Source organism: Pogona vitticeps, chromosome 5 (assembly GCF_051106095.1).
Source record: "Pogona vitticeps strain Pit_001003342236 chromosome 5, PviZW2.1, whole genome shotgun sequence".
Taxonomy (NCBI): Eukaryota; Metazoa; Chordata; class Lepidosauria; order Squamata; family Agamidae; genus Pogona; species Pogona vitticeps.
The window spans coordinates 581,762-606,007 of NC_135787.1; the positions used below are offsets into that span (position 1 = coordinate 581,762).

Below are 24,246 nucleotides of genomic sequence, written 5' to 3' on the forward strand. Positions count from 1 at the left end.
GGGGGAGGGGGGCTGGGGGCTGGCCTGGCCCTCGGGGGAGGGGGGAGGGGAGGCCTCCGTGGGGGGGGTCGGGCGTTGAGGCGCCGGCGTCCGCCGCCCTTCCTGGCCCGTCCATCCCGGGGGCTCCTGAGAGGCCGGCGGGGCTCCCCGGTCTCGGCGGCGGGCCATGGCCTCCCGGGACCGCGTGACTCAAGCCAAGTCGCGGGCGGAGAGGTCCCGCCCCCCCACCGTGCCGGCCCCCCAGGTGGAGATCGTCCCCGGGCGCCTCTCGGAAGGAGAGTGGCTCTCCCTGCTGGGCAGCGAGGAGGCCGAGGACAGCGTCGGGGACTTCCTGGCCGGGCTGCTGGACCAGGTCCTGGAAGAGTGCTACAAGATCTACCTGGACCGCCAGGTGGGTCCCTCCCTCCCGGCTTCCAGGGCGCGCGTTCTGGCAGGAGGTGGGCCGGGAGGGGACGGGGAAAGGGGGGGGGGCTTCCACAGGGGCCTCTGCAGCCCACGCTCCCCTTGGGGGAGCAAGAACCCTGGCCGGAGCAGGCCTTGGTCCTTTGGTCACTTTGCTGCCCTCGTCCTGGCGGGGGGGGGGGAGGGGGAGAGAGAGAAATGCATATGGCGAAGCTCCGGCCTGGCTGGACGGACCTTCCTGGACCAGCAGGGTCACGAGGCTTTCTCCTCTTTAAGGCCTAAGCCAAGCCATGGCAGAGAGTGCCCGGTCGATAAAGCCGCAGATAAACTCAGAAGCTGAAGAGTCAAAAGGCTGAGAGGAGGGACTGGCTTCTTTGGAGACCCCTCTCCCTTACCTTCCATCTCCGCACTGCTAGCCATGTCAGCAAGGGCACAGGAAAAAAAGATCTACCTTGGCAGCACTAAAGGGAAAGGTAGACCCACCCAGTCCTTTGGAAGACCCAGGTTGCCGGGTTTTTCTACCACTGGTGGTCTGAAGAAAGGATGTTGAGCACCCGACTGCTCCAGGAGGGCAGCATTTGGGCTGTAGACCAAAGCAATGGGTAGAGAGAACAATGGAGAGAGAGGGAAGCTCTTTCCCCCTCTCACACAGTCCCAGAGCCAGGGGACATCCACTCCAGTGGAGGGTTGGGAGAGTGTGAACAGACAAAAAGACAATCTTTCTTGACCCAGCATGTGGTTAGTCTGTGAAACTCTTTGCCACAGGATGTGGTGAGGGCATCTGACCTAGATGCATTGAAAAGGGGATTGGACAGATTTCTGAAGGAAAAGTCCATTGCAGGTGACAAGCCATGATGGGTATGTATATAATTTCCAGACTCAGAAGGTACCTCCAAATGCTAGAGGCAGGGGGAGGGGTATCAGGACACAGTTATATCTAGTAGTCTCGTGGGCTCCCAAAGGCATCTGGTGGGGCCACGGTGAGAGACAGGGAGCTGGGCAAGACGGACCCTTGGCCTGATCCAGCACACAACTCTTCTGAGGTTCTTATGTAATATGGGTCTCTTAAGAGGTCCAGGACAGTTGAAGTGTAGGTCACTCCATGCTCTGCCCTGCCCAACCCTCTCTACCCACTGCTCACTCTGCCCTGTGCTTCCACTCCGCAGTGCATCCCCTACGTCATCAACCAGGCACGGGAAGCCATGCTTCAGATCCTTGAATGGCGCTTCCTGGTGCGGGACGAAGGCGAGGCAGATGTGCCGGCAGACCCTTCCTGGCAGGAGGATGAGGAACCAGTGCCTTGCACCACAGACTCCTGGGCCCAGGGCTCTGTGCCTGTCTTGCCAGCCAGGCCACCTCTGGAGGAGGCTGAGGTAGGATGGCATTGGGGCTTGTCAGGAAGAGCAGGATTACATACTAGAAGAAGTGTTAGCAGGATTAGAATGTCAGAATGTACCATCAAGCCCCTGATTTACAGTGTCCGTGACCTTATGAATGAGTGATCTCCAGAAGGTCCGCTCATCACAATATGATTTTGAATGCCTCTTCCTTTTTGGTATTCAACTTAAACATCAGGCATTTCTCAGTACATATGAGGTAATACCTTGAGCATCAATTTGCTTGCATGGGAGCAATCTTGGGGATTGGGATATATAGCAAGCATTTCCAGTTTGTGGGGCATTATTTTGTTTTCCATATCTGCATATTCTTGTTAGGATTTTGATAGATTCAGTCTCTGTTTGAAATAGTTCTATTAGTATTCCATTTGCCCCTTCTGATTTATTTCTTCCTCGTGCTTTCAGAGCAGCTTTCACTTCGCTTTCTAAAACTGCAAATTCTTCCTCATAGAATTTCTTTTCAAAAGATTCTGTCTTTGTTTTATCCCTTCTGTATAGGTCTTCAGTAGAGGGACGTGGTGGCGCTGTGGGCTAAACCGCAGAAGCCTGTGCTGCAGGGTCAGAAGACCAAGCAGTCGTAAGATCAAATCCACGTGACAGAATGAGCTCCCGTCGCTTGTCCCAGCACCTGCCAACCTAGCGGTTCGAAAGCATGCAAATGCAAGTAGATAAATAGGGACCACCTCGGTGGGCAGGTAACAGCGTTCCGTGTCTAAGTCGCACTGGCCATGTGACCACGGAATATTGTCTTCGGACAAACGCTGGCTCTATGGCTTGGAAACGGGGATGAGCACCACCCCCTAGAGTCGAACACGACTGGACAAAAATTGTCAAGGGGAACCTTTAAAAAAAATAGGTCTTCAGTATACTGTTTCTGCCTTCTCTTTATTTTCTCCTGATCGTATAGTGTGTTTCCCTGTTCATCTTTCATCATTCCTAATCTAGGCTTAAATTTCCCTTTGATTTTTTTTTTATCTTCTGAAAGAGATCTCTTGTTTTTATGTTTTGTTGTTCTCTTTCTTTGCACTCATTATTGTAATAGTTCTATTTGTCTCTATGAGACAGTTGCTGAAAAACAGTATTCAGGCGCCGATCACTGTTTAGTCTTGCTTCTTGCCTGTCCTGAACAATTTTAAATGTTTCTTCTGCCCTCTTGCTCGACTTCCCTGTTTGCATTCTTCCATAATAATATCTCAAATTTCTTAAAAATGGAAGAAATCAGTCTGGCCCTTTGAGGAGCCTACATGCCAGAGGCTGAACCCCTTGCGAACCTGATGGGATGGGCTTTAGATCAAGACAGGGATGCAGGTGTATGTTTGAAAGTTTGCAGCAGCAGAATTGGGTTTCCTCCCAAGTAGAAAGTACAACATGTTTCTGCATTAGCAGAAGGAATACTTCTCTCCTTTTGGGATTGGCTAGCCAAGGGGAAACGGCCTCACTCCACTCCCGTGTCTCCCTTTCAGGAGAGAGGTTGGTACCTATAAGTTTTTAAATCTCTCACAGCCCCATCCCACCGTGGCACAGTTGCCACGTCTTGTATTGCAGTCTGGGAGAGCAGTTGCCTCTGCTTCTGGATTCCATTTTAGAAAGACTTGGGAATATCCTGCAGTTGGGGTTGGGGGTCATCATTCATTTGTCTGCACATCTTCAGAGGCCAGCATCATCTGCTGTTCTAGTGTCACCCATCCGTGTAACCCTAAAATCATGAAAAATTCCATTCTGGCCTTGCAAACGGACTGTTCTGGGCACAGAGAGGGGTTGTGAATATTTTATTTATTTATTTATTAAATTTGTATACTGCCCCATTAGTGCAAAAGCACTGCTCTGGGTGGTTTACAATCACCTAAAACAATAAATGTAAATAAAAACAACAAATTAGCAATCAGCACATCAGGTGGTAGAAATATAAAATGAAACACAGCAGGGGCATATAGCCATATAGAGCAGCAAGGAAGGGGGTCATGCAGAATCTTCCGCTCACCTGTCTTCCCTTGCAGGTCCCTTTAGCTGGACTTCCAGAGGAAATGCCTGCCTCCGAAGAGGCCCTGAGGGACGTTGCTGGTGCTGCTCAGGTGCCTCAGGGATCCCTCCTGACGGAGGAGGAAGTGGAAGGATGGACGGCCCAGCTGTCTTTGCTGGAGATCAAGCACGGGAAGTCATCCCACAGCAGCCAAGGGATCCTCATCCCCCGAGCTGAGTCCCCACCTGGGAGGGCCGCCCTCACCCCTCCCCGGGGACCTTCCGAGGCCCGGCTTCCCTGCCCGCAGCCCTTGCACTCCACCCGGTTTCAGCATGTGGTGCAGCCCCTGGACCATTCGGAGAAGGAGCTGCTGCTGCGGGAACTCTCCCAGGTCCCTGTGGAGGAGGGCCCCCCCCTCCTGCCTTCCTCGTTCAGCAACCTGCTGCGGATCCAGCTGGGGCGGCCCCCCAACATCAAGGCGGTTTTCTATGATGAATCGGGCAACATCACCCTCGTGCCTCGGTTGGACCCAGCATGCCTGCCCAAGCGCTGGATCAAGCCCTCCGTGGAGGTCTTGGACCCGGACGTGGAGTCCCGCCGGCAAAAGGCTCTGAAGACAGTCTCGGGGCGCTGCCACCCCCTGAAGCTCCCCCGGGGCAGGGTTGAGATCCGTGAGCCGAGCGGCGGCGGTGGCCAGCTGCCCGGGGCTCCTCAGGTGCTGTTGTGGGACGGTGCAGCCACCGTCATGCAGAAGAGGCCGTCGGAGCAGGCCCCCTTCCCTCTGCAGCCCCCACCCGGAAGGGCCCTGGAGCCCACGAGCCTCATCTTTGTGAAGCCCACCCTGCTGACGGAGAGTGTCGAGCCAGCCCCCGGAGTGACCATCCGTCCCGGGGGCCGCACAGCCAAGCGTCTTCAGCCCACTGCGCCCCCCCTTCCAGAGAAGGAAGCTGAGGCAGCGGAGGTGCCTAGAGATCTCCACCCCCTGCACCCGCAAGTGTCTTTCCCCCCAGCAGCTTCTGTGGAGCACCTTGTCCAGCAGCCGAGGCCTCTGCCGCGCTTGCGCCCTGGCGCCGTGCTGTGAGCAGGGGCGATGGCCAGAACGTGGAGGAGCTTTCTGCCCCACCAGGAGCAAACCCCATAACCCAGTGGGTTCATAATAAAAAGAAGGCCTTTCACTCCATCCTCTCTCTTTTCAGCTTTTTTAGTTGAAATTGCTGGGTGCCAAAGGCTCTTTCTCTCCCCCCCCCCCCCGTTCCCTAAGGGTGGGTGAATGAATAAATCGATTGGTTCATTCCTGACCTGAGCTCAGCAATAAGTCACTTGATTGCACTTCTTAGGGCTAATTAGCTTCCCTGCCCTGGGTATTCCCTTGACCTGTGGCGCAAAGGAACAGGAAGTTGCCAGAGGCCTTATGCTCCATATGTGCTCCACACCCAGCATGGCCGACCATCCCTAGATCAGGGGGTAGTGTGGGAGTGTTCCCCCTCTGTGTGCCAGACAGGGCAGGTGCGGGGAAGGCAATCCGAGAGCTACCGAAGGAGCAGCTTTGAAGGGGAGGAGAGCAAAATATGTACAGTACCAAAAAGGGGCAAAGGGTCATGGCCAGGCCAGGCCTGCCGTTCTCTGGCACAGCCCTGTAGCTGCTCTGTGCAGGAGGGACCTGGTGAACTGTCTCTGCCTTTCCAACACAAAAGACAAGATTAATGTCCTCACTTTCCAGCAGTTAGTGGTCAATTATCTATACAGCAAAGCGGCTTCCCTATGGGCGATTTTCACTGGACGACGATGATTTTCCCCCATTGGAATGCATTAAATGGATTCCAATGCATTCCAGTGGGGAAACGCTTTTCGCAAGACGATGTTTTGCAAAACAGCGATTTCAATGGAACGAATTAACATCGTCTTGCGGGGCACCACTGTATCTTCCTTCTGGAACAGCTGAAGGCCGGGCACTGAAACAGGCCATGCAGTGAAAGCTCTCTGATGTCGTGCAAGTTCTCCATTGTAAAGGTAATCTGCTGGGATGGAGATCTGACTGTGAAAACCATTGTAAAGGTAATCTGCTGGGATGGAGATCTGACTGTGAAAACCAGCCACTGAGTCATATGGGACCCGTCCACTTCCTAATGGTCTCTCTGGCTTTCATAAATCCCAAATGTAACAAAGCTGGGAGGATATCCCGTAGGATGATATTTTTCCCTTCACTGCTCTTGCCCAGCCCGAGGGATGGTTATTAAAATCAGACGTGCCAATTGGATTAAGTTTTAACTTCAGCCAAAGATTGCTTAGTTGAAGCCACACACTTGCTTCAAGCAGGACCGTTCCAGCTTCTAATCTCAGCAGGGCATTGGAGACACGGTGTGGCTGCCCAAATACAGCCCTCAGGAATTTCGGCGGTCCTGTCCCAAGGGGGTGGAGGAGGCCTTTAGGCATGCAGAGGCCTGAACCATCCAGACATTGGGCCGGTTACTCTCCTGCCTTGGAAGACTTTTGGTGCAGGCAGTATGCAGAGCCCTCTTTGAAAAGAAGACTCTCCAGAGGGCCGTCCATAGTTCTCTAAGTGTTTTTTCAGTGGTGGGGACTCTCCACAGTCCAGTTGTTTGCAATGCTACAGCTTGGTATTTATAGGTCTTAACCTGTTTGGTGTCACACCCATCTATCTGCCACTTGGGCTTAACAAACCTTTTGGTGTAAAGCAAAATGTTGGTCTTTTGGCAGTTTATAACAAGATGCTCTTCAGAGCAGTATGCTGAAAAAGCTTGTAGGGCTTTCCTACGCCCTCTTTTAATAAAGGATAACATTACCGTATCATATGCTTACAGCAGAACAGGCATCAGTCTGTTTATAAGTGGGCAGGTGAAAATCAGGGTTGGTTCAGGCTTGAGCTGTAGAAGTAATATAAACGGTGAAGCATAGGGAGTGAGAGTACGTCTCTCTTTCACACCTCTTCTGAGAATAACCCTGTGAGATAGACAGCCCTGTGGGTTACACCTTACTCTAAGATGGGCTTTTCTGCGTAAAGGTATAAGTTAGTGCAAGAAATCTCCATTCTCTAGAGGAGGTTTTAGGTTTGGCCCATAACCTACCACCCCCCCGGGGTGCTTTCGAATGCAAGTGCCCTATGGTGCCTGGTGCTCTGCTTCTCTACCAAATGTGTAGTATCCGGTGCTGATCAAGGGTGGAATGACAGACCCTAAACCCTGTTTGTTCTCCCATTAAGAAATCTCGGAACTTCTGCCAACAGTGTCTAGCATACAGCTTGCTCACAACACTAAGCGAGTTTCTGGGTTGATAATTTGAAGGATAAGAGGTAGCTCTTTTTTCATATTTTGGAACAATGATGGATGTGCCCCAATGGGGAGGCATCTGGGCCATCTGGTCAATCCAGATAAGCCCTGGCACTCACCAAGCCGTTATTTCTAATCAGCTCTGGAGGAATCCTGTCCATCCCAGGGGCCTTCCCTAATTTCAACTGGGCTATGAGCCATTTTGAGGGACCTGGTGCTGCTGCTGGTTAAACTGCAGAAGCTTCTGTGCTGTAAGGTCTGTACATCTCCATTCACGTGATGGAGTGAGCACCCGTCGCTTGTCTGAGCTCCCGCCAACCTAGCGGTTCGAAAGCATGCAAATGCAAGTAGATGAATAGGGACCACCTTGGTGGGAAGGTCACGGTGTTCCATGTCTAAGTCGCACTGGCCATGTGACCACGGAAGATTGTCTTCGGACAAAAACGCTGGCTCTATGGCTTGGAAACGGGGATGAGCACCGCCTCCTAGAGTCGAACACGACTGGACAAAAATTGTCAAGGGGAAGCTTTACCTTTACCTTATGAGCCATTTAACGCCTGCCACTGTGACTGTTGCTGGCCCGGTAGGAAGATTCTCTAGATTCATGTCCAAGGAAGAGATGTGAGCTGGCTCAGCTGTGCACAATGCTTGGAAGCAAGACTCCCAGGAGATAGCAGAGATCAAACATTGACACCCTTGGAGCTTCTGCACAAAGACTGCCCGCTATGATTCAACAGAAAAGTGGAGAACTGTCAGTTCTTGTGGCTTGGATTCACTCTGACCAGGTTTTCCTTTATGTCTCCCCTTCCTCCACCACCATTACCCTGCCCATTGCTGTTTTTGACATTGCAGAGCAGGAGGGATTATCTTGACATTGCTGCCCCTCTGCTATTTAAATCTGTTTTCCAACCCCCCCCTTTTTTTTTTTGCTCACGGGCTGACTGGTTTGAGCCTCGTTCATGTGGCTCAAGGTAAACACAAGCGCTCTAGTCTGCAGCCAACCGTAGACCAGCCCCAGTTTTGCCCAGATTGACAGAGCTGTACCCTCTGATTGGTTCTACAGGTGGGTCTTCTGAAGACTGGTTTCAGTTTCAGTTGAAATGAAGATGGCACCACTGAAACTCTAGCTGAGTAAAGTTTAGAAGGAGGGCCAGTGGAGATTGGTGTCTCTGACGCTAGTCTTTCATAATATATTGCAGGGCCAGGAATATGAGCAATGGGCTATATACATTCACTAGGTAGAATTAATTCATCAGAACTGTTTGCTGCTGTGGAAGAACATAGGCTGTAAGAATGCGATGAAGCATTTCCCAAAGTATCAATGGTGGTTGTTGGGTTGTCAGTATAATGAAGTTGGAAGAGGCCTTTAAGAGGCCTCGTTGAGTCCAACCCCTGCTCGAGGCAGGAATCCAAGTCAAACCGAAATCTGTCTTCCTTGTAACTTGAGCCCATTGTTGCGTGTCCTGCACTCTAGGATGATTGAGAACAGATCCTGCCCCCTCCTCCTCTGAATGACAGCATTTCAAGTCTTTGAAAAGTGCTATTCTGTCTCCCCTCTCAAGGCTAAACATGCCCAGTTCTTTCAGCCTTTCTTCATAAGGGTTGGTTTCCAGCCCCCTGTTCATCCTTGTTGCCCTCCTCTGAACTTGTTCCAGTTTGGCAGCATCCTTCTTTAAGTGTAGGGTGTCCAGAACTGGACACAGGACTCAAGGTGAGGCCTAATCAGTGCTGAATAGAGGAGTAGTAATACCTCATGGAATCTGGAGACAATACTTCTGTTAATGCAGACTAAAATAGCATTAGCTTTTTTTGTAGCCACATCAAACTGTTGGCTCATATTCAGCTTTTGAGCTATAACAATTCCAAAATCCTTCTCATTCGTAGTATTACTGAGCCAAGTATCACCCATCTTGTAACTGTGCATTTGGGTGGTTTCCCCCCCTCGGTGTAGAACTTTGCACTTATCCCTGTTCAATTCCAGTCTTTTGATTTTAGCTCAGTACTCAATCCTGTGAAGATATTTTTGAATTTTGTTCCTGTCCTTCAAGGTATTACCTATTCCACTTAATTTTGTGTCATCCACAAATTTGATAAGTATTCGCTGCACTCCCTCATCCAAGTCACTAATAAAAATATTGAAGAGCAGCGTGGCCAGGACTGAACCTTATGGCACCCCACTTATTACCTCCTCCCAGTTTGAGAATAAGCCATTGATAAGCACTCTCTCAATACAATTCTGTAACACTTATGCTATCCAGCCCACATCTAGTTAGCTTGCTAATCAGAACATCACGGGACATTTAGTCAAAGGCTTTGCTGAAATCAAGGTATATTACGTCTATAGCATTCCCCCCATCTACCAAGGAGGTTACCCAATGAAAAAATGAAATCATATTAGTCTGGCAGGGTTTGTTCTTGACTAATCTATGTTGGCTTCTAGTTCCTACTGCATTGCTTTCAAGCTGCTTGAAGAGTGACCTTTTTATAACCTGCTCCAGAATTTTCTCTGGGACTGATGTCAGGCTGACTGGTCTGTCATTCCCAGGTTCCTCCTTTTAATCCCCATGCCCCCGTCAGAGTCCCAGGTTTTAGAGGCAGCCAAAGGACAAGCCACAATTTGTGTCAAGGTGCAGCTTTCAGTCCAGTCCGAAGAGCTGTGTTGCTGTCCTGAGCTTCTATTGTCATTTGGCTTCTTGGCAGCAGGATCTGGGGGCTGCGTTGAGGGGATGCTTTCATCTGAAGGAGGAAGGGTCCTGGCCACAGAGCACAGGCTTTTCATAGAGTTCTGGGGGCCTCCCAACATCAAGGCCATGTGCATATGGTCTTCTATAAGATCTTCTTCTGAGGGGTTAACAAGGTGATTGAGGTCGCAAGTGGCAAGATCTTAATCTCACCAGGTTTTGAGGCAGGTTTGCTGGTATGCCGTGCAACTTGTTTATCAGCACTCTACGGTGGCATGTTTGTTTTTTGAGGTTGTTCTAGGAAGAGGCAGGAAGCTTAAAGTCATGGAGTGGACAGACAGGAGTGGACAGACAGTCTCATCAGAGAATACTCTAGTTGCCAATATTCCAAAGAAGAAGAGGAACGTTTGCATTTTCAGACAATCTTGGAGGGTTGTTGTAGGCTTTCTGGGCTGTTTGGCCATGTTCTGAAGGTTTTTCTTCCTAATGTTTCACCAGTTTCTATTGCCATCCTCTTCAGAGAACAGGAGTCAGACCTCTGTCTGTGTTCGGATGTGATGTGTAGGATAGTTGAGTATTTGTAGCTGTGGGATCAGCTATAAAAAAACAAAAACATAAACCTACAACAACCATCGGATCCCGGCCGTGAAAGCCTTTGAGAATACAGTCTTCAGGGGGATCGTCAGGTGGACCTCTCGTTCTTGATGGTAAGTAAATTTGGCTCTTTCACAACCTTTATCAAAGTCAATGTTCTTTATATCGGGCCAAATCAGCTGGCTCAACGAGTAGTGGAGGCTTTTCTTATTTGTCCAGATTCCAGAGTTGATACGATCTTGATCTATAACTAGCACAACTTGGTTAGTTCTTAGTCTGCCTGCAAGCTCCCCTGGTTTCCCTTCCTCTTCCAATAACTCCTTTCTCCCTATTGAGAAGTGTTCTAATTTAGGGTTGTTGCATTATTCTTATCATGAGCTCTTGCGTCAGCCAGAAAAGACACAGGGTTTGAGATCTTCTTGTTAAAAAACATCAAATGCTTATTGAAGGGTCTCTATTTTGTTGGCAGTACAGGTAAGTAGTTGACAAAAGTTTGTAAGGGTTTTTGCAGTAACAAAAGAGTGGTTTCATATGAACTTCCAGAGAGGATCTTCAGAGCTGCTCAAATTATGCCCTGCGTTCTGAAAGAGCTTCTCTTCAGAGCTTTAATGGACCGGATGGGTGTCTAAAGGTCCCAGTTCCTGTGGGGTCTCAACATAGAGAGGAAACAGTTTATAACTGTACGGGTCTCTAGGTCTGAGCGGGGAGTCATGTTTATATGCGAAGCTATCAAGGCAGGCGAGTCACTCCCTGGCTCTTGACCTCAGATCACTTATCTGTAGTTGTTTTGCAGCTTTGCCTGGAGAACGTGGGCTTGACCTTGTTCTTCCTCTGTTTCCCCACCTCACCCCCCCACCCCTGCACCTCTTGCAGGAATGCTAGCCCCCTTCCCCACTTTCCTCTCCAGAGGCAGGTGCTGGAACGTCCGCTGGGGCAGCGGCAAAGGGTAGCCTGGGTGATTAACTTGTAGAGGAAGCCAGAGACCATCGGCCGGCCACAGCCACTGGGTGAGAGGCAGTGGACTGTGGTTGGGCCCCTGCTGGATGCCAGCCCTCTTTCCCAGGAGAGCTGCTCGGCCCCCTCTGTGTCTGCAGGACCAGGTCCTGCTGCTCCAGGCTGCCTCATTCATCTCAACATGAGCCACATGACTTGGGGGGGGGGGAGAGAAGGGGCTTTAGAAATGTTTTATTTTATATATGTTTTAAATGTTTTTAAGTTGTTATTAATTGCCATCAATTAAGAAGAGACCCACAGCGGATCTAATGGAACAGGAAGGGGGGAGGGCGTTGGAGGGAGCAGCCATTGAGGTGGTGCTGGGTAGGGGAAGGAATGGCGGTGGGGGTAGAACATGCCCGCGTAGGAGAAGAGAGGTTAGATATCTTACATCTATCCCCTCTTCTAGTCCTACCCCCAACCAGATGGTATCAGGCGACCATATCAGCAAACCCTCGAGCCACACGGTGCTGTTGATGAACGCCAGGTCAGTACAAAACAAGACTGCCCTCATCCATGATGTAATTCTGGATGAGGCTGCTGACCTGGCGTGCATTACTGAGACCTGGGTGGGAGAGGAGGGTGGTGTTCCCCTCTCCCAGCTGTGTCCGCCTGGGTACTCGGTCCAGCACCAAGGTCGCTCGGAGGGTCGGGAAGGGGGAGTTGCTATAGTCTATAGGAGTTCTATCTCCTTGACCAGGCTTCCTGTCCCTTTGAGAGGAGGTCTCGAGGGCCTGTATTGTGTGTTGGGCTCGCGAGACAGGTTAGGGATTCTGTTGGTGTACCGCCCACCCTGCTGCGTACCAACAGTCTCTCTGCCTGAGCTGACGGAGGTAGTCTCGGACCTGGTGTTAAGGACTCCCAGGCTGTTGGTGCTGGGGGACCTCAACATTCATGCCGAGGCTCCCTTGACTGGGGCAGCTCAGGACTTCATGGCCATCATGACAACCATGGGGCTGTCTCAATGTGTCATCGGCCCAACGCATGAAAAGGGCCATACCTTGGACCTGGTTTTCTCAACGGGACTGGAAGATGGTGGTTTGGATGTGGAGGGGCTGGTCGTGACCCCATTGTCATGGTCAGACCACTTCCTGGTCAAGTTTAGTCTATTAGCTTCTTCTTCCCTCTCGAAGGGTGGGGGATCTATTAAGATGATCCGCCCTCGGAGACTAATGGATCCAGATGGATTCCTGAATGCTCTGGGGGATTATCCGTCTGATATGGTCGGCGCTCCTGTCGAAGCTCAGGTCACCCTATGGAATAGGGAGATGACCCGGGTGGTTGACATGATTGCGCCTAAGTGCCCTCTCCCTGCTCACCGAGCCCAGACAGCTCCTTGGTATACTTCTGAACTGCGGGGGGTGAAGTGAGAGGGGAGACGGCTGGAGCGCAGGTGGAGGAAATCCCGCTGGGAGTCTGATCAAACACGACATAGAGCCCATTATCGGGCCTATTTTGTGGCAATACGGCTGGCGAAACGGCAATATTTCTCCAGCCGTATTGCTTCCTCAGAATGTCATCCAGCCAAGCTGTTTCGGGTGGTCCAGGATGTTCTTCAACCAGGAAATCCGGTGGAGGTCCTGGACTGCTCATCAGCTCGCTGTGATGAGTTTGCCATCCATTTTGAGGAAAAAATCGCTCAGATTCGCAGTGGGTTGGACTCCACAGTTACTGCAGAATCAGAGGATGCGTCCAGTGCACCATGCTTTGGTCAGGTATTAATGGATGAGTTTCAATTGTTGAGACCTGAGGATGTGGACAGGATGCTTGGATCTGTCCGTTCTACCACAACTCCGCTCGACCCTTGCCCATCCTGGCTAATTAGAAGATCAGCCGGGGGGTTCGCACCTGGGTCCAGGAGGCCGTGAACGCCTCTTTGAGAGAGGGAGTGGTCCCTACCACCTTGAAAGAGGCGGTAATTCGACCACTCCTTAAAAAGCCAAACCTGGACCCAAGGCTGGTGGCTAACTACCAACCAGTAGCGAACCTCCCTTATTTGGGCAAAGTGTTGGAGCGGGTTGTGGCTGGGCAACTCCAGGCGCTGCTGGATGAAACGGATTTTCTGGATCCATTTCAATCGGGTTTCAGGCCGGGTTTTGGTACAGAGACTGCCTTGGTCGCCCTGTATGATGACCTTTGCCGGGAGAGAGACAGGGGGAGTGTGACCCTGTTGATACTCCTGGACCTCTCAGCGGCTTTCGACACCATCGACCATGGTGTCCTTCTGGATCGGCTGGCTGGGTTGGGAGTTGGGGCCACCGTTTTACAGTGGTTCCGCTCCTTCCTGGCTGACCGTGTCCAGAGGGTGGTGCTGGGGGACAGTTGCTCTGCCCCATGGCATTCATGTCATGGGGTTCCTCAGGGCTCGATACTGTCCCCCATGCTGTTTAACATCTACATGAAACCGCTGGGAGAGGTCATCAGGAGGTTTGGGCTGAGGAGTCAGCAATATGCTGACGACACTCAGCTCTACCTCTCGTTTTCCACCAATCCAGGTGAGGCGGTTTCTGTGCTGAACTCGTGTCTGGACCTGATAATGGACTGGATGAGGGTCAATAAATTGAAACTCAATCCAGACAAGACGGAAGTGCTGTTAGTGGGTGCTTCGCCAGACAGGCTGGAGGGCCATCTCCCTGCCCTGAACGGGGTTACACTCGCCCTAAGGGACAGGGTCCGCAGCTTGGGGGTGCTCCTGGACCCCAGTCTAACACTGGAAGCCCAGGTGGACTCGGTGGCCAGGGGCGCCTTCCTCCAGCTGCGGAAACTATACCAGCTACGGCCCTACCTGGACGAGCGGAGTCTCATGACAGTTACACATGCACTGGTAACATCCCGTATAGATTACTGCAATGCGCTTTACGTGGGGCTGCCTTTGAAGACGGTCCAGCAATTGCAACTGGTCCAGAATCGAGCGGCGCAGCTGGTGAGTGGTGTGGCCGCCAGGGAACATATCAAGCCGATTCTGTGTAAGTTACATTGGCTACCAGTTGCTGCCCGGGCCCACTTCAAAGTGCTTGTTTTGACATATAAAGCCCTAAACGGCTTGGGCCCTGGATACCTGAAGGACCGCCTCCTTCCATATGAACCTACCCGGCAGTTAAGATCTAGCCAGGGGGCCCTTTTGAAAGAGCCGTCCCTCAAGGAGGTAAGAGGGACGGCTTGTAGACAAAGGGCCTTTTCGGCAGCTGCCCCCAGACTATGGAATGCCCTCCCGACTGAGATTCGTCTGGCGCCGACACTGATGACATTTCGGCGCCAGGTCAAAACCTTCCTGTTCCAGAAGGCTTTTAACTGAAATAATATTAGCTGTGGGTCCGATGGCAATTTTATATATATTTTAATTGTATTTTAATTGTTATGTATCTTTATTGTATTTTAAATGCTGTAAGCCGCCCAAAGACCTTTGGGTAGTGTGGGCGGCATATAAATTAAATAAAGAAATAAAATAAATAAATAAACCACCCAGAGAGTGCCTGAAGCGTTGTGCTTATTATATAAGCAGCACCCTTTGCTTGGGCGGCTTTGGTCTTTGGTCTGATGGAATTGCCTGCCTTTTATTCCTCAGATCTGGACTCTGCCCCTGTCCCAGTCAGCCAAGAAAGTGGCGTTCTCTCCCGACCTGCCAGGGAGCAACGGCACAGGGAGCACACTCTGCCATCCTCCCGTACCCAGTCCCGGCCATGGCCGTGCTGGCTCTCTTTTCCCACCCCATCTGGTTTACCTGTTCTCTGGTCCTGTCTGTAGTGCTCTGGATAAGAAGACGGCGGGGATGGAGTCCTGACGTGTGCCCCGTGGACCTGACGGGCAAAACAGCTGTTGTCACGGGAGCCAGCACCGGTGAGTCTGCCAGCAGGGCTGGGCTCAGGGTGCTCAGCCACCCGAGAGCCACAAAAGGTGACCCACCCGTCACCCGGGCCTTTGGGGTGGGTGTTTTGCGATCTGTACGCGGCCCAGCCAAGCTGTGCCAGTCACCTGTGGGGCTGCATTACTTCCTGCAGGGCTCCTGGAACCTTCCATGAATATTCTGGGAGGGAGGGAAAGGGCTGGCGCGGCCTCACATTAGCTGGGCTGCTCCGCACGGCCCGCCAGCTGCCATGCCTGGAGCAAGAACGGAACCCTGCTTGGCAAGGGGGGGGCTGCTTCTGCCCCTCGGGAAACGGCAGCAGCGGCTGCCCGATCAGCCTGAACAGGGCAGCCCTTGGCCCTCAGCCTTCAACGCTCCCGTGAGCAAGCAAACAAGTCAGTGCAAGAGGGTGGGAAAGAGAAAGGCGTGTGCGTGTGCATGCATTTTGCGGGAACAAACCTGGGCAGCAAGATCGGGTTTAGCGGTCAGAGATCAGAACAGGTGGTACCTGGTCTCAGAGGGGGTTCCCGGGGCTCCCCAGGGTGCCTTTACCCAGGGCAGGATGTTGTGGCTGCCTGGGGTTAACTCAGAGCCTTGTGGTTATGGGGCCATTAAAAAAAACAGAGGGATTTACTCTCTGGTTGCCTCCAGGGGCCCATTCTGATACAACAGGTTGGGGGTGGAGAGAGAGAGACCAAGGACGAAAGCAAAAAAACCCAAAGGCTTCAGTGTCTCTTAGGATGGACAAGGGAAAGGCACTGGGAAAAATCCGGTCGATTTTTGTTTAGAAAGGTCCACAAAATGTCCTTAGAAAGTAACTTGTGGGTGGGGGAACCTGCTGCTCTGAGGAAGGAGGGTAGCCACAGCTGGAAAGAGGGACAGCTGGTCACAGCTGGTTTGGGGGGAAAAGCCCCGATGATCTCACATTAGATTGTAGAAGGTGGGTGAAAGTGGCTCCCAAAGGGCAGGCCCTTTCCCCTCTCTTTCAGCCTTGGGGGCACATATTGAGAGGGGAAGGGGGGACGGGAAGCGCAGCCCTCTGTGGTTCAGGGGGGCTAGGCTGGCCCCACTTCTGGCAGAAGGTACTTACACTCGCTTGGGCGAGGTTTGGGCAGGACTTGGCCCTTGGCTCACGTTTGGCGCTGCCTGTTTTTTGGGGGGGTTCTGGTCCCCCAACCTCTGCCGAAGGTCCCCTGCACAGTCGCCGGAGCTTTTTGCTTGACCAATGGCACACTGCCTTCTCCACTGGAGCCGGGCCATGCCCGGGCTACCCAGAGGATGGGTTCGTGTCCTGAAGCCTGTGGGGGCCCCCATGTTCTCCCTGACCCTGAAAGGTGGCCTCCATGGTTTCTTGCTTCCCTGACATGTTGCTGAACCACCTCCCCAAGACCCCCGGAGTCTGAAGATCCGTGCCGGGCGTGGAGACGTGGGCTGGGGTTGTCTTCCAGCTGGAGGGGCTTTCCTTTGGGTGGACCGGACAAGGGGCAGAATGGGCCAACCCAGAAGTGGTGGTGGTGGAAGGAGAAATAAGGGCAAGGCCAGGTGGTTGTAAAGGGAACACCGGGCACCTGGTCACGAATCCGTGGAGCCGAGGCACTGGGGCTCCATCTTGTGAACTCCACAACGGATCCCAGGCCCTCGCTATGGCTTCCAGACCCATGAGTCGGAGCTGGCTTGCGGTGTCCCTCCGTTGAGCGCATTTGGGTAAAAATCAAGAGGAGGGAGAGGAAAGGGTGACTCCATGCTGCTACAGACCTCCTCCTCCTCCTCCTCCCCCCTAGGGGGAGGCTCCTTCTAGAGATGACCAGGCAGGTGGAGAGAAGAGACACAGTTGCGGGGGGGGGGGCAGGGAGGAGTTCAGCTGCCCAGAGACCTGCTGGTGGAGGTACAAGAAGTCCTGCGGGACAGGCCTCACCTGCCTCGCCGGCCCCCTTCACCTTCCAGAAGGGAGTCGAGGCGGCCAGAGGACCGGGGGCCCTGGATCGGGCCCTGACAGACCGGCCAAGGCCTTGGAAATGGGGGCGATTCCCCTCCTTTCTGAGGCCCGACCACGGTTGCTGCTGCTGTTGTTGTTGTTAAAAACGCAACGAGCATCTCGCGGGGGCGGCCGGGGACCCTCTCGGGATCCCCACCTGCGGCGGCTGTTGGGAGGAGGAGGAGGAGGAGGAGGAAGGCTCCGGGCGGGTCGGGTGGGAGGCAAGGCGGGCCTGCCCTTTGGGTGACTCGGGACCCTCCTCCTCCTCCTCCGGGCAGGGATCGGCAAATGGATCGCTCGCGACCTGGCGCGCCGGAACGCCCGCACCGTCCTGGCCTGCCGCAGCCGCGAGCGGGGGGAGGCCGCCCTGGAGGAGATCCGCCGGGCCACCGGCAACCCCCAGGTCCACCTCCGCCTCCTGGACACCAGCTCCGTGGCCTCCGTGCGCGCCTTCGCCCGGCAGTTCCTGGCGGAGGAGAGGCGCCTGGACATCCTGGTCAACAACGCCGGAGCCTCAGGTGAGAAGGAAGCCCGGAGCCCGGAGCCCGGAGCCCGGACGGGGGGGGGGGGAGGGGAGGGGGCTCCAGCGCCGAAGGCTCCGACCTATTTGCTGCCACTGCTGGGGGGGGGTCCCCCAAGCATCACGTGGAGCGACCCCCCCCCAGCTTTCCGCGAAGGGTCTTTGCTCCTCCCGGCTAGGCGTGAGTAAGCCCTGCCCTGCCCTGCTTGGAAGTGGCGCAGCCCCCGCGCCGCCGAGAGAGCTCCGCCGGCGGCTCTCCTCTCCGGAACACCCCGGGCTCCCCTCTGCCTGCACGGAGCCCCCACCCCCGCCCCGCGTGGGGAAACGCGGAGGGCGAGGGGAACGCCCCTGCGGCCGGAGAGCCTGCCCTGCCCTGCCCTGCCCTGCGCTGCCCTGCCCGCCGGCCCCTCCGAACGAAGGCGGCCGCAAGGGAAGGAAAGGGACGGAAGGGTCTCTGGCTTTCGCCTGCCTCTGAGCCGTGAATCCATCCATCAGCCGGAGACCGAGAGATCCAAGCCGAAAGCGAGCAAAAGAGGCGCAAACTTCGCGCGCAGAAAGCCTGCCGAGACGAAGCGGGCGCCCCTCGGGACAGAGGACACGTTTTTATAACGAGGGAGGCAGAAGGGTGGGGAGAAGGAGGAGGGGGAGAGGGGGCGGCTGGAGGGGCCTGCCCTCCCTCACCCTCCCTGGGTTCCGGGTCCGACGCCGCCGACAGCTCGTTATCAGTCCAAGGACAGGCGCGCTTCATTAGACCCGTTGTCGCTTCCAAGCCACGGAAGGCGGGGGGGGGGTGGCCCTCCCACCTTGGCCTTTTTTGTCTCAAAAGCAGAAACTTAGCCAGGCAGCAAAGCAGTTACAGAAAGCAAGATGGCTCTGGTTAGGCTACGATAGATAGATAGATAGATAGATAGATAGATAGATAGATAGATAGATAGATAGATAGATAGATAGATAGATAGATAGATAGATAGATAGATAGATAGATAGATAGATAGATAGATAGATGGATGGATGGATGGATGGATGGATGGATGGATGGATGGATGGATAGATAGATAGATAGATAGATAGATAGATAGATAGATAGATAGATAGATAGATAGATAGATAGATAGATAGATAGATAAAGATGTATTAACTGGACCCCTTCAGCGCCTGACAGCACCTCTGGCCCAGGCTCAGCAGCCTTGCGGCGCCTGCAGATTGGTGACCCCACGGGGAAGCCCAAACACCCGTTTGCAAGATGGTTGCTGCTTTGGCTGCCTGGTGGTTCAATGGACCTGACCAGATCCTGGCCCAGGATCCTGCCCGCCCCCCCGCCCGCCCCCCCCCCGGCTTGGGGTGTCTTGGTGTCAGCCCAGTTGACATGTGAATGGGGAGCTCTTTTGTGCCGAGAAGAAAGGGCAGATGCGGGAGGAGGGCCACCCACTGATGGAGCCCCAGATAAAGCAGAAGAGGGAAAGGGAGTAGGGGGGGTGAAGGGTGGGCAGAGAAGCAGAGGACCCAGGCTGCTCCTCTGCTGGGAGCCTGGACACCAAGCAGCCCACGACTGAGCCGAACCCCCCCCCCCTTTCTTGTCTCCCCTCCAGGTCTGCCGCACAGAGTCACGGAAGAGGGCCTGGAGCTTCTCTTTGCCACCAACGCCCTCGGCCCCTTCCTGCTCACCAACCTTTTGCTGGGTAAAGACGGACTCCTTTCTGTCCAGGAGGTCGGCCGGCCGGCCGAGGGGGCTGCACTAGCAGGAGGACCACCCTCCCTTGGGGAAGCCCTCGGGGCTCAGGCTGAGTGAAAGAGAGAGCGATCCAGGAACAGGAGGGAGGCCAGGGACCCCTGGGGTTTCCCCTCCACCCTCCACAGGGAACTCCGAGCCCGGCCTGCAGGTTCAAGCAGTGGCTGGTTGCCCTTGTTCCCATCCAAGGGAGAGACTGTGTCATTTTTCTTTAAATGCGAAAAGTAATGCCTGATTCTGCAGAGGCACCTATACACCCACATGGGCAGCTTGATGCAAACTTGGGTCTCCTTGTTCAGGGACAGCAGCCACCACCATGACTTGACCCCCAGTGGTCATCCGTGAGAGTTTGGCAATCTTCCCTGTGGTTCAAATGCAATAGGAGGCCAGCAAGTACAAAGTGATGCCGCCCCCCCCCCCCGAGCAATACAGTCTCAGTGTGGAATAGATCCTGGTATGGTTGTGACTGACCGATCTCAGTCCTGGCGTGTGTAACAGCTCTGAGAAGATGGTGCCCAAGGGAGAGACCCCCTTGCCAGGGATCCCTTGGAGAAGGACTGGAGGCCAGTATCCTGGCACTGCCACGCTCCTTCAGCAGCCCGTGGCAAACATGTCTGGGTGGACGGATATGAAGGGGGAAAAGTGGCTCTGTGGGGGAGCCACACCCATCCCTCCCCTATCAGAAATTGGGGATCAGTCTAGAGACAGTCCAGCCAAAGGAAGCCTTTGGGGTCAGCCTACAGGTCAGCCAAGGGTGTGTGTGTGTGTTTCTGAACCCAGCCTGGATTCCTTGCTCCCTGGTGGGGAAGCAGGGGGGTGTGTCTGTGGGGGTGGGTTCTTTGCTCCAGATTGGTCTTAGCCTTTGACTGTGCCCCACCCCATTCCACTCCTAACCTCTCTCTCTCCTCCCCCACCCCCAGACATCATGAAGACCTCGGCTCCTGCACGCGTTGTGAATGTCTCCTCCTACATACATTATAAGGGGGACGTGAATGTCAAGTTCCTGACCGGAGAAGAGCGGCCGAAGGGCGCCTCCAATGCCTACAGCAGCACCAAGCTCATGAACATTGTCTTCACATCTGAGTTGGCCCGGAGGCTGCGCGGGACAGGTACGCGACCCTCTCGCTCAGTGCTTGGAAATGAGATTCCACCGGAAACCCACCCACCCCTCCCGTCAGAAGGATGAGCGGATCTCTTTCTCACACTGGAAGCAATCAGCCTCTCTATCCCAGTTCTAGAAGGCGTCCCGCTCTCTTGTACCATTGCTTTTAAAGTGGTGTGTGTGTGTGTGTGTGTGTGTGTGTGTGAGAGAGAGAGAGAGAGAGAGAGAGAGAGAGAGAGAGTTAAATTGCGGATGCCATGCTAGGCTGCCCACAGAGCAGGAGAAGTCATAATCCCATTGTACTCTGCTTTGGTCCATCCTCACCTGGGATAAATGACTTTTTTTCTATTCCGGGCCCCTGAGGAATAGCAGACGAAGGATCTGGGCCAGCCGCCCTGCATCAAAGGGCAGGGGGCTAAGCTCTGTGAAGGACCGTGGAGGGACTTGTCTGTGTTCACCCTGTAGAAAGGCGAGATGAAAGCTCTCTTCCAAGATCTGATGGCCTGCCAGGTGGTGGTGGTGGTGGGGCTAGGGTTGGTTTCCATACCTCCAGGGAGTGGGACCCAAAGCAACAAATGTACAGGGCCAAGAAGAGATTTTGAGCAGGCGTCCCCGAGGCGGGCCTGTCAGGAGGTGCTGTCGGGCAGCGGGTCGGCCTGCCTCAGGCGGGGTGAGGTGGGCCTCTCCTTCATGGGAGGCGTTGGCAGAGGGATGCCCGCCTGTCGGGGTGCATGAGCGGTGGCTGCCCTCATTCAGCAGGAGGCTCAACGTGGGGCCCTTGCCAGCCCTCCGGTTCTGTTGCGAGGCCTGTGCCGTGAGGGGGCCCCCCCCTTCTCTGCTGCTGAGGCACCAAAGCAAGATGGGATCGTGCAGCACTCCCATGGGACCCCCCACCCCTAAACTTGGACCACCAGGCAATGAAATGGAAAATGAGAGTCTTGGGAACCCAGTGCAAAAACGTGGCCTCTCATCTTCACAAGCACATCCCAGCCGAGGTCATGTATTTCCTCAAAATATTTTACCCCCCCTTTCTCCTTGAAAAGGACTCAAGGCGGCTTACATGGAAGACAATATTTAAAAGCTAGAAAGTATATAATACCACACTGTTTTAGACAGGGTTTATTTTTATTCTTTTAAAAATCAAATAAATACAGTAAACAAGGTCAACACCCAAAAGACATTCGAAGCCGTAAGGGCACAACCATCCATTTGTCAACCCCACTCAGGCAGCCAGGCACTAAGGGGAAAGCTTGCCCTGAAGAGAAAGGTCTTGGCCCGCTTGCGGAAGGACCGCCAAGATGGGGCCGGGCGGGCCGCCTGCAACCTATGGAAGCTGCTGCCGAATCAACCATCTTCTGTGCCAAGGTGCCCCCAGGCTCTTTGCCAGGACCTCTGCATAACGAAGCAACACAAGCCTCAGAAAGGATGCCGGGCGCTTAATGCTCTCCCCACACACCCCAAGGAGCAGTTTTGATGATCACATTTGCAAGTGTTTCCTGCCTGCTCTCATTCCTTGCCCCGCAACCAACGTCTGCTGTAGCTGGCGTGGCCAGCAGGTCTCTGTTTTCATGCAGTTACTCTCCACCGCACCTCACCTCAGGTGTGTCTCCCCACTGGAGCTGGTACTCTGGACTTGCATAGGCGTGCTGTTGCTTGCAGTGCTTCGGCCACAAAATCCAAGCTAACCCCCCCCCCCACAAGCCCTCCTTCTCCTTCTCTCCCCCCCGCCGCCCCCCCATGCCCCGGCTGCTGCTGCCTTGCCGCGAATGACAGCTCTCCGCTTTCTCATGCAGGGGTTTCTGTCAATGCTGTGCACCCAGGCGTCGTCAAGACGGAAATTATGCGCGATTATGTCTGGTGGATGCGTCTGCTCTTCAGCATCCTTGGGACCCTCTTTCTGAAGGTGAGGAAGGAGGGGGAGCCCTGTGAAGCTCAGGGGAGGAGAGGGGCCTCCACCTTTTAGGGGAGCAGGTGTCATCTAGCTGAGCTGGTGTGGGCTGCCCACCCTCATGGGGAGAGGAGGGGAGGGGAGGGGAGAGCGTAGGGCCAGAAAGCTAACGGGGAAACTCAAGTACTGGGGAATACGAAGAGCTCCCGACTCCGTCTGCTCAAGCACACAGGACCACTCCTGCCTGGAGATACAGTTGCTAGAAATGCAGGAGCAGGTGATGCCTTTAATCAGTTGGCCATTAAGAATACAAACCAAAAACAGCGAGCTGTCAGTGACCAATCCTCTTCTTCGGGGTCATGCACCGGGTTTTCGTGGGCAGTTCCAAACTAATAGGCAGTTTTTAGTGTCCCAAATTCCTACGGCTGAGGGTGTAGAGGCCATGCTTGAGGACCAAACCCACCAAGGCTGTGAGGCGTTCTCTCCTTGGCCTGGGGCTTTCATGTGACCTCGACCAACGGGGCATCTTCCGGGAGCCCTGGTCCGTCCCCCCCCCCAGCCGCTCCCCATTCCTCCTGTGCCAGGAAGGAAGGAATGCTCTGGCGAAATGCCCCCCCCCCATGACCCCTCTCCCTTCCGCTCTCCCCAGACTCCAAAGGAAGGAGCCACCAGCGCCTTGTACTGCGCCGTCTCCAGGGAGGTGGAAGGCGTTTCGGGAAAGTACTTTGACAGCGACTGCAGCCTGACCCTGCCGCTGGCCCTGGCGGAAGACCCGGCCGTGGGCCGCAAACTCTGGGATGCTGCCGAGGCAGCCATAGGCCTGGCAAGCCGCCAAAGGGAGTAACCCAGCCTGCCTCCCCCTCCACTCTCCCCGGTCGCTCTCCCACCAGAAGGAAATAAAAGCTAGCTCCCTCTTGTTCTCCAGGACTCTCGCGGGGAACGTCCCGTACGCTCCTGCCACTCACACTGTGTCACCCTCGGGAGTACAGGGGCGACACGTGAGTTTGCCCAGCCGTGCACCCCATCTGGCTACAAAGATTCTGAAATGGGAATGAGGATGCTCTGGTCAGACATCACCAGGGACGCTGCATCCAGTTTAAGTAGCCATGGAAAATCGGAGGAGGCCCGAGCGGGTCAAGGGTCCGCAAGCTCAGCGCAAAGAGGAACGGTTGAGCCCGGAGGAAACGATGAGGCTGGCTATGTGGGAGTTTAGCCTGCTCTGGAGCCACCGGCTGGAACAGTGGGATCGCTTTATAAAACGTGGGCTACATGACATTCTTGTTATGCTCTTCCCTGGTGGGGACCCATCGCTCGTAGACCAGTCTAGGGACGGAGGCTTCTGTTGATTTGGAACAATAGAGATTCGTGCCATGGGATGGCCTTGATTGCTCCCGTCTGGGGTTGAGGGGGTCCCCTTCTTGCATGGCAGTGGGGATGTGGAGAGGTGGATGTTAGTGCAGATGGCACCTTCCATCCTATTTTGAAAAAAGGTGTTTCTATTTTTATTTTTATTTAAAAAAAAAAACACTTCCCCACTATTGCACTGCATCACTTAAGTGCTATAAAGTTAGGACTGAAGGTTATATCCTAGTTGTGCAGCTTGACTTTTACACATGCTTATTGCCTGCCACTTGTGCAAAACTGATGTTGCTCAGCATCTGTCCATGCAGATTACATAGCACAAGAGTACAGTAGGCAGCAATTTTATTTTGAAAGACAGAAATGAATTTTGGAATTGGAGAGCCAACCCTAGGGGGAGAAAGGTGACTGTGACAACCCCAGACCTACTGGGATATGTCACACAGTTACACTAAGCTGCCACCAACCATTCCCTTTAAGAAGTCACACAGACCAGGGATGGATTTTTAAACAAT

At 53.9% G+C, this 24,246-nt stretch overlaps 2 protein-coding genes across 3 annotated transcripts; both read left to right on the plus strand.

Moving 5' to 3' along the window:
• Positions 1-29: 29 nt before the first annotated feature.
• Positions 30-4,939, plus strand: C5H2orf81 (chromosome 5 C2orf81 homolog). Of its 2 annotated transcripts, XM_073002219.2 has the most exons (3): positions 30-391; positions 1,569-1,775; positions 3,797-4,939. In XM_073002219.2, the coding sequence occupies exons 1-3, from the start codon at positions 167-169 to the stop codon at positions 4,838-4,840; spliced, it is 1,476 nt and encodes a 491-aa protein (XP_072858320.2). In that variant the 5' UTR covers positions 30-166; the 3' UTR covers positions 4,841-4,939. The 2 variants fall into 2 exon arrangements, with proteins under 2 accessions (XP_072858320.2, XP_072858321.2); XM_073002220.2 differs by lacking the exon at positions 1,569-1,775.
• Positions 4,940-14,845: 9,906 nt separating this feature from the next.
• LOC110079796 (retinol dehydrogenase 11) lies at positions 14,846-23,955 on the plus strand. The gene is made up of 6 exons (XM_073002223.2): positions 14,846-15,151; positions 17,412-17,651; positions 19,243-19,332; positions 20,303-20,491; positions 22,278-22,387; positions 23,022-23,955. The coding sequence occupies exons 1-6, from the start codon at positions 14,995-14,997 to the stop codon at positions 23,214-23,216; spliced, it is 981 nt and encodes a 326-aa protein (XP_072858324.2). The 5' UTR covers positions 14,846-14,994; the 3' UTR covers positions 23,217-23,955.
• Positions 23,956-24,246: the final 291 nt, after the last annotated feature.

What these genes read in the sequence shown, in the direction of transcription:
- C5H2orf81 (XM_073002219.2), top strand. Translation starts at nt 167, where the DNA reads ATGGCCTCCCGGGACCGCGTGACTCAAGCCAAGTCGCGGGCGGAGAGG. An exon ending in AGATCTACCTGGACCGCCAG is followed by an intron (nt 392 to 1,568) that starts GTGGGTCCCTCC and finishes TCCACTCCGCAG; the next exon opens with TGCATCCCCTACGTCATCAA. An exon ending in CACCTCTGGAGGAGGCTGAG is followed by an intron (nt 1,776 to 3,796) that starts GTAGGATGGCAT and finishes CTTCCCTTGCAG; the next exon opens with GTCCCTTTAGCTGGACTTCC.
- LOC110079796 (XM_073002223.2), top strand. Translation starts at nt 14,995, where the DNA reads ATGGCCGTGCTGGCTCTCTTTTCCCACCCCATCTGGTTTACCTGTTCT. An exon ending in CAACAACGCCGGAGCCTCAG is followed by an intron (nt 17,652 to 19,242) that starts GTGAGAAGGAAG and finishes TCTCCCCTCCAG; the next exon opens with GTCTGCCGCACAGAGTCACG. An exon ending in TTGGGACCCTCTTTCTGAAG is followed by an intron (nt 22,388 to 23,021) that starts GTGAGGAAGGAG and finishes CGCTCTCCCCAG; the next exon opens with ACTCCAAAGGAAGGAGCCAC.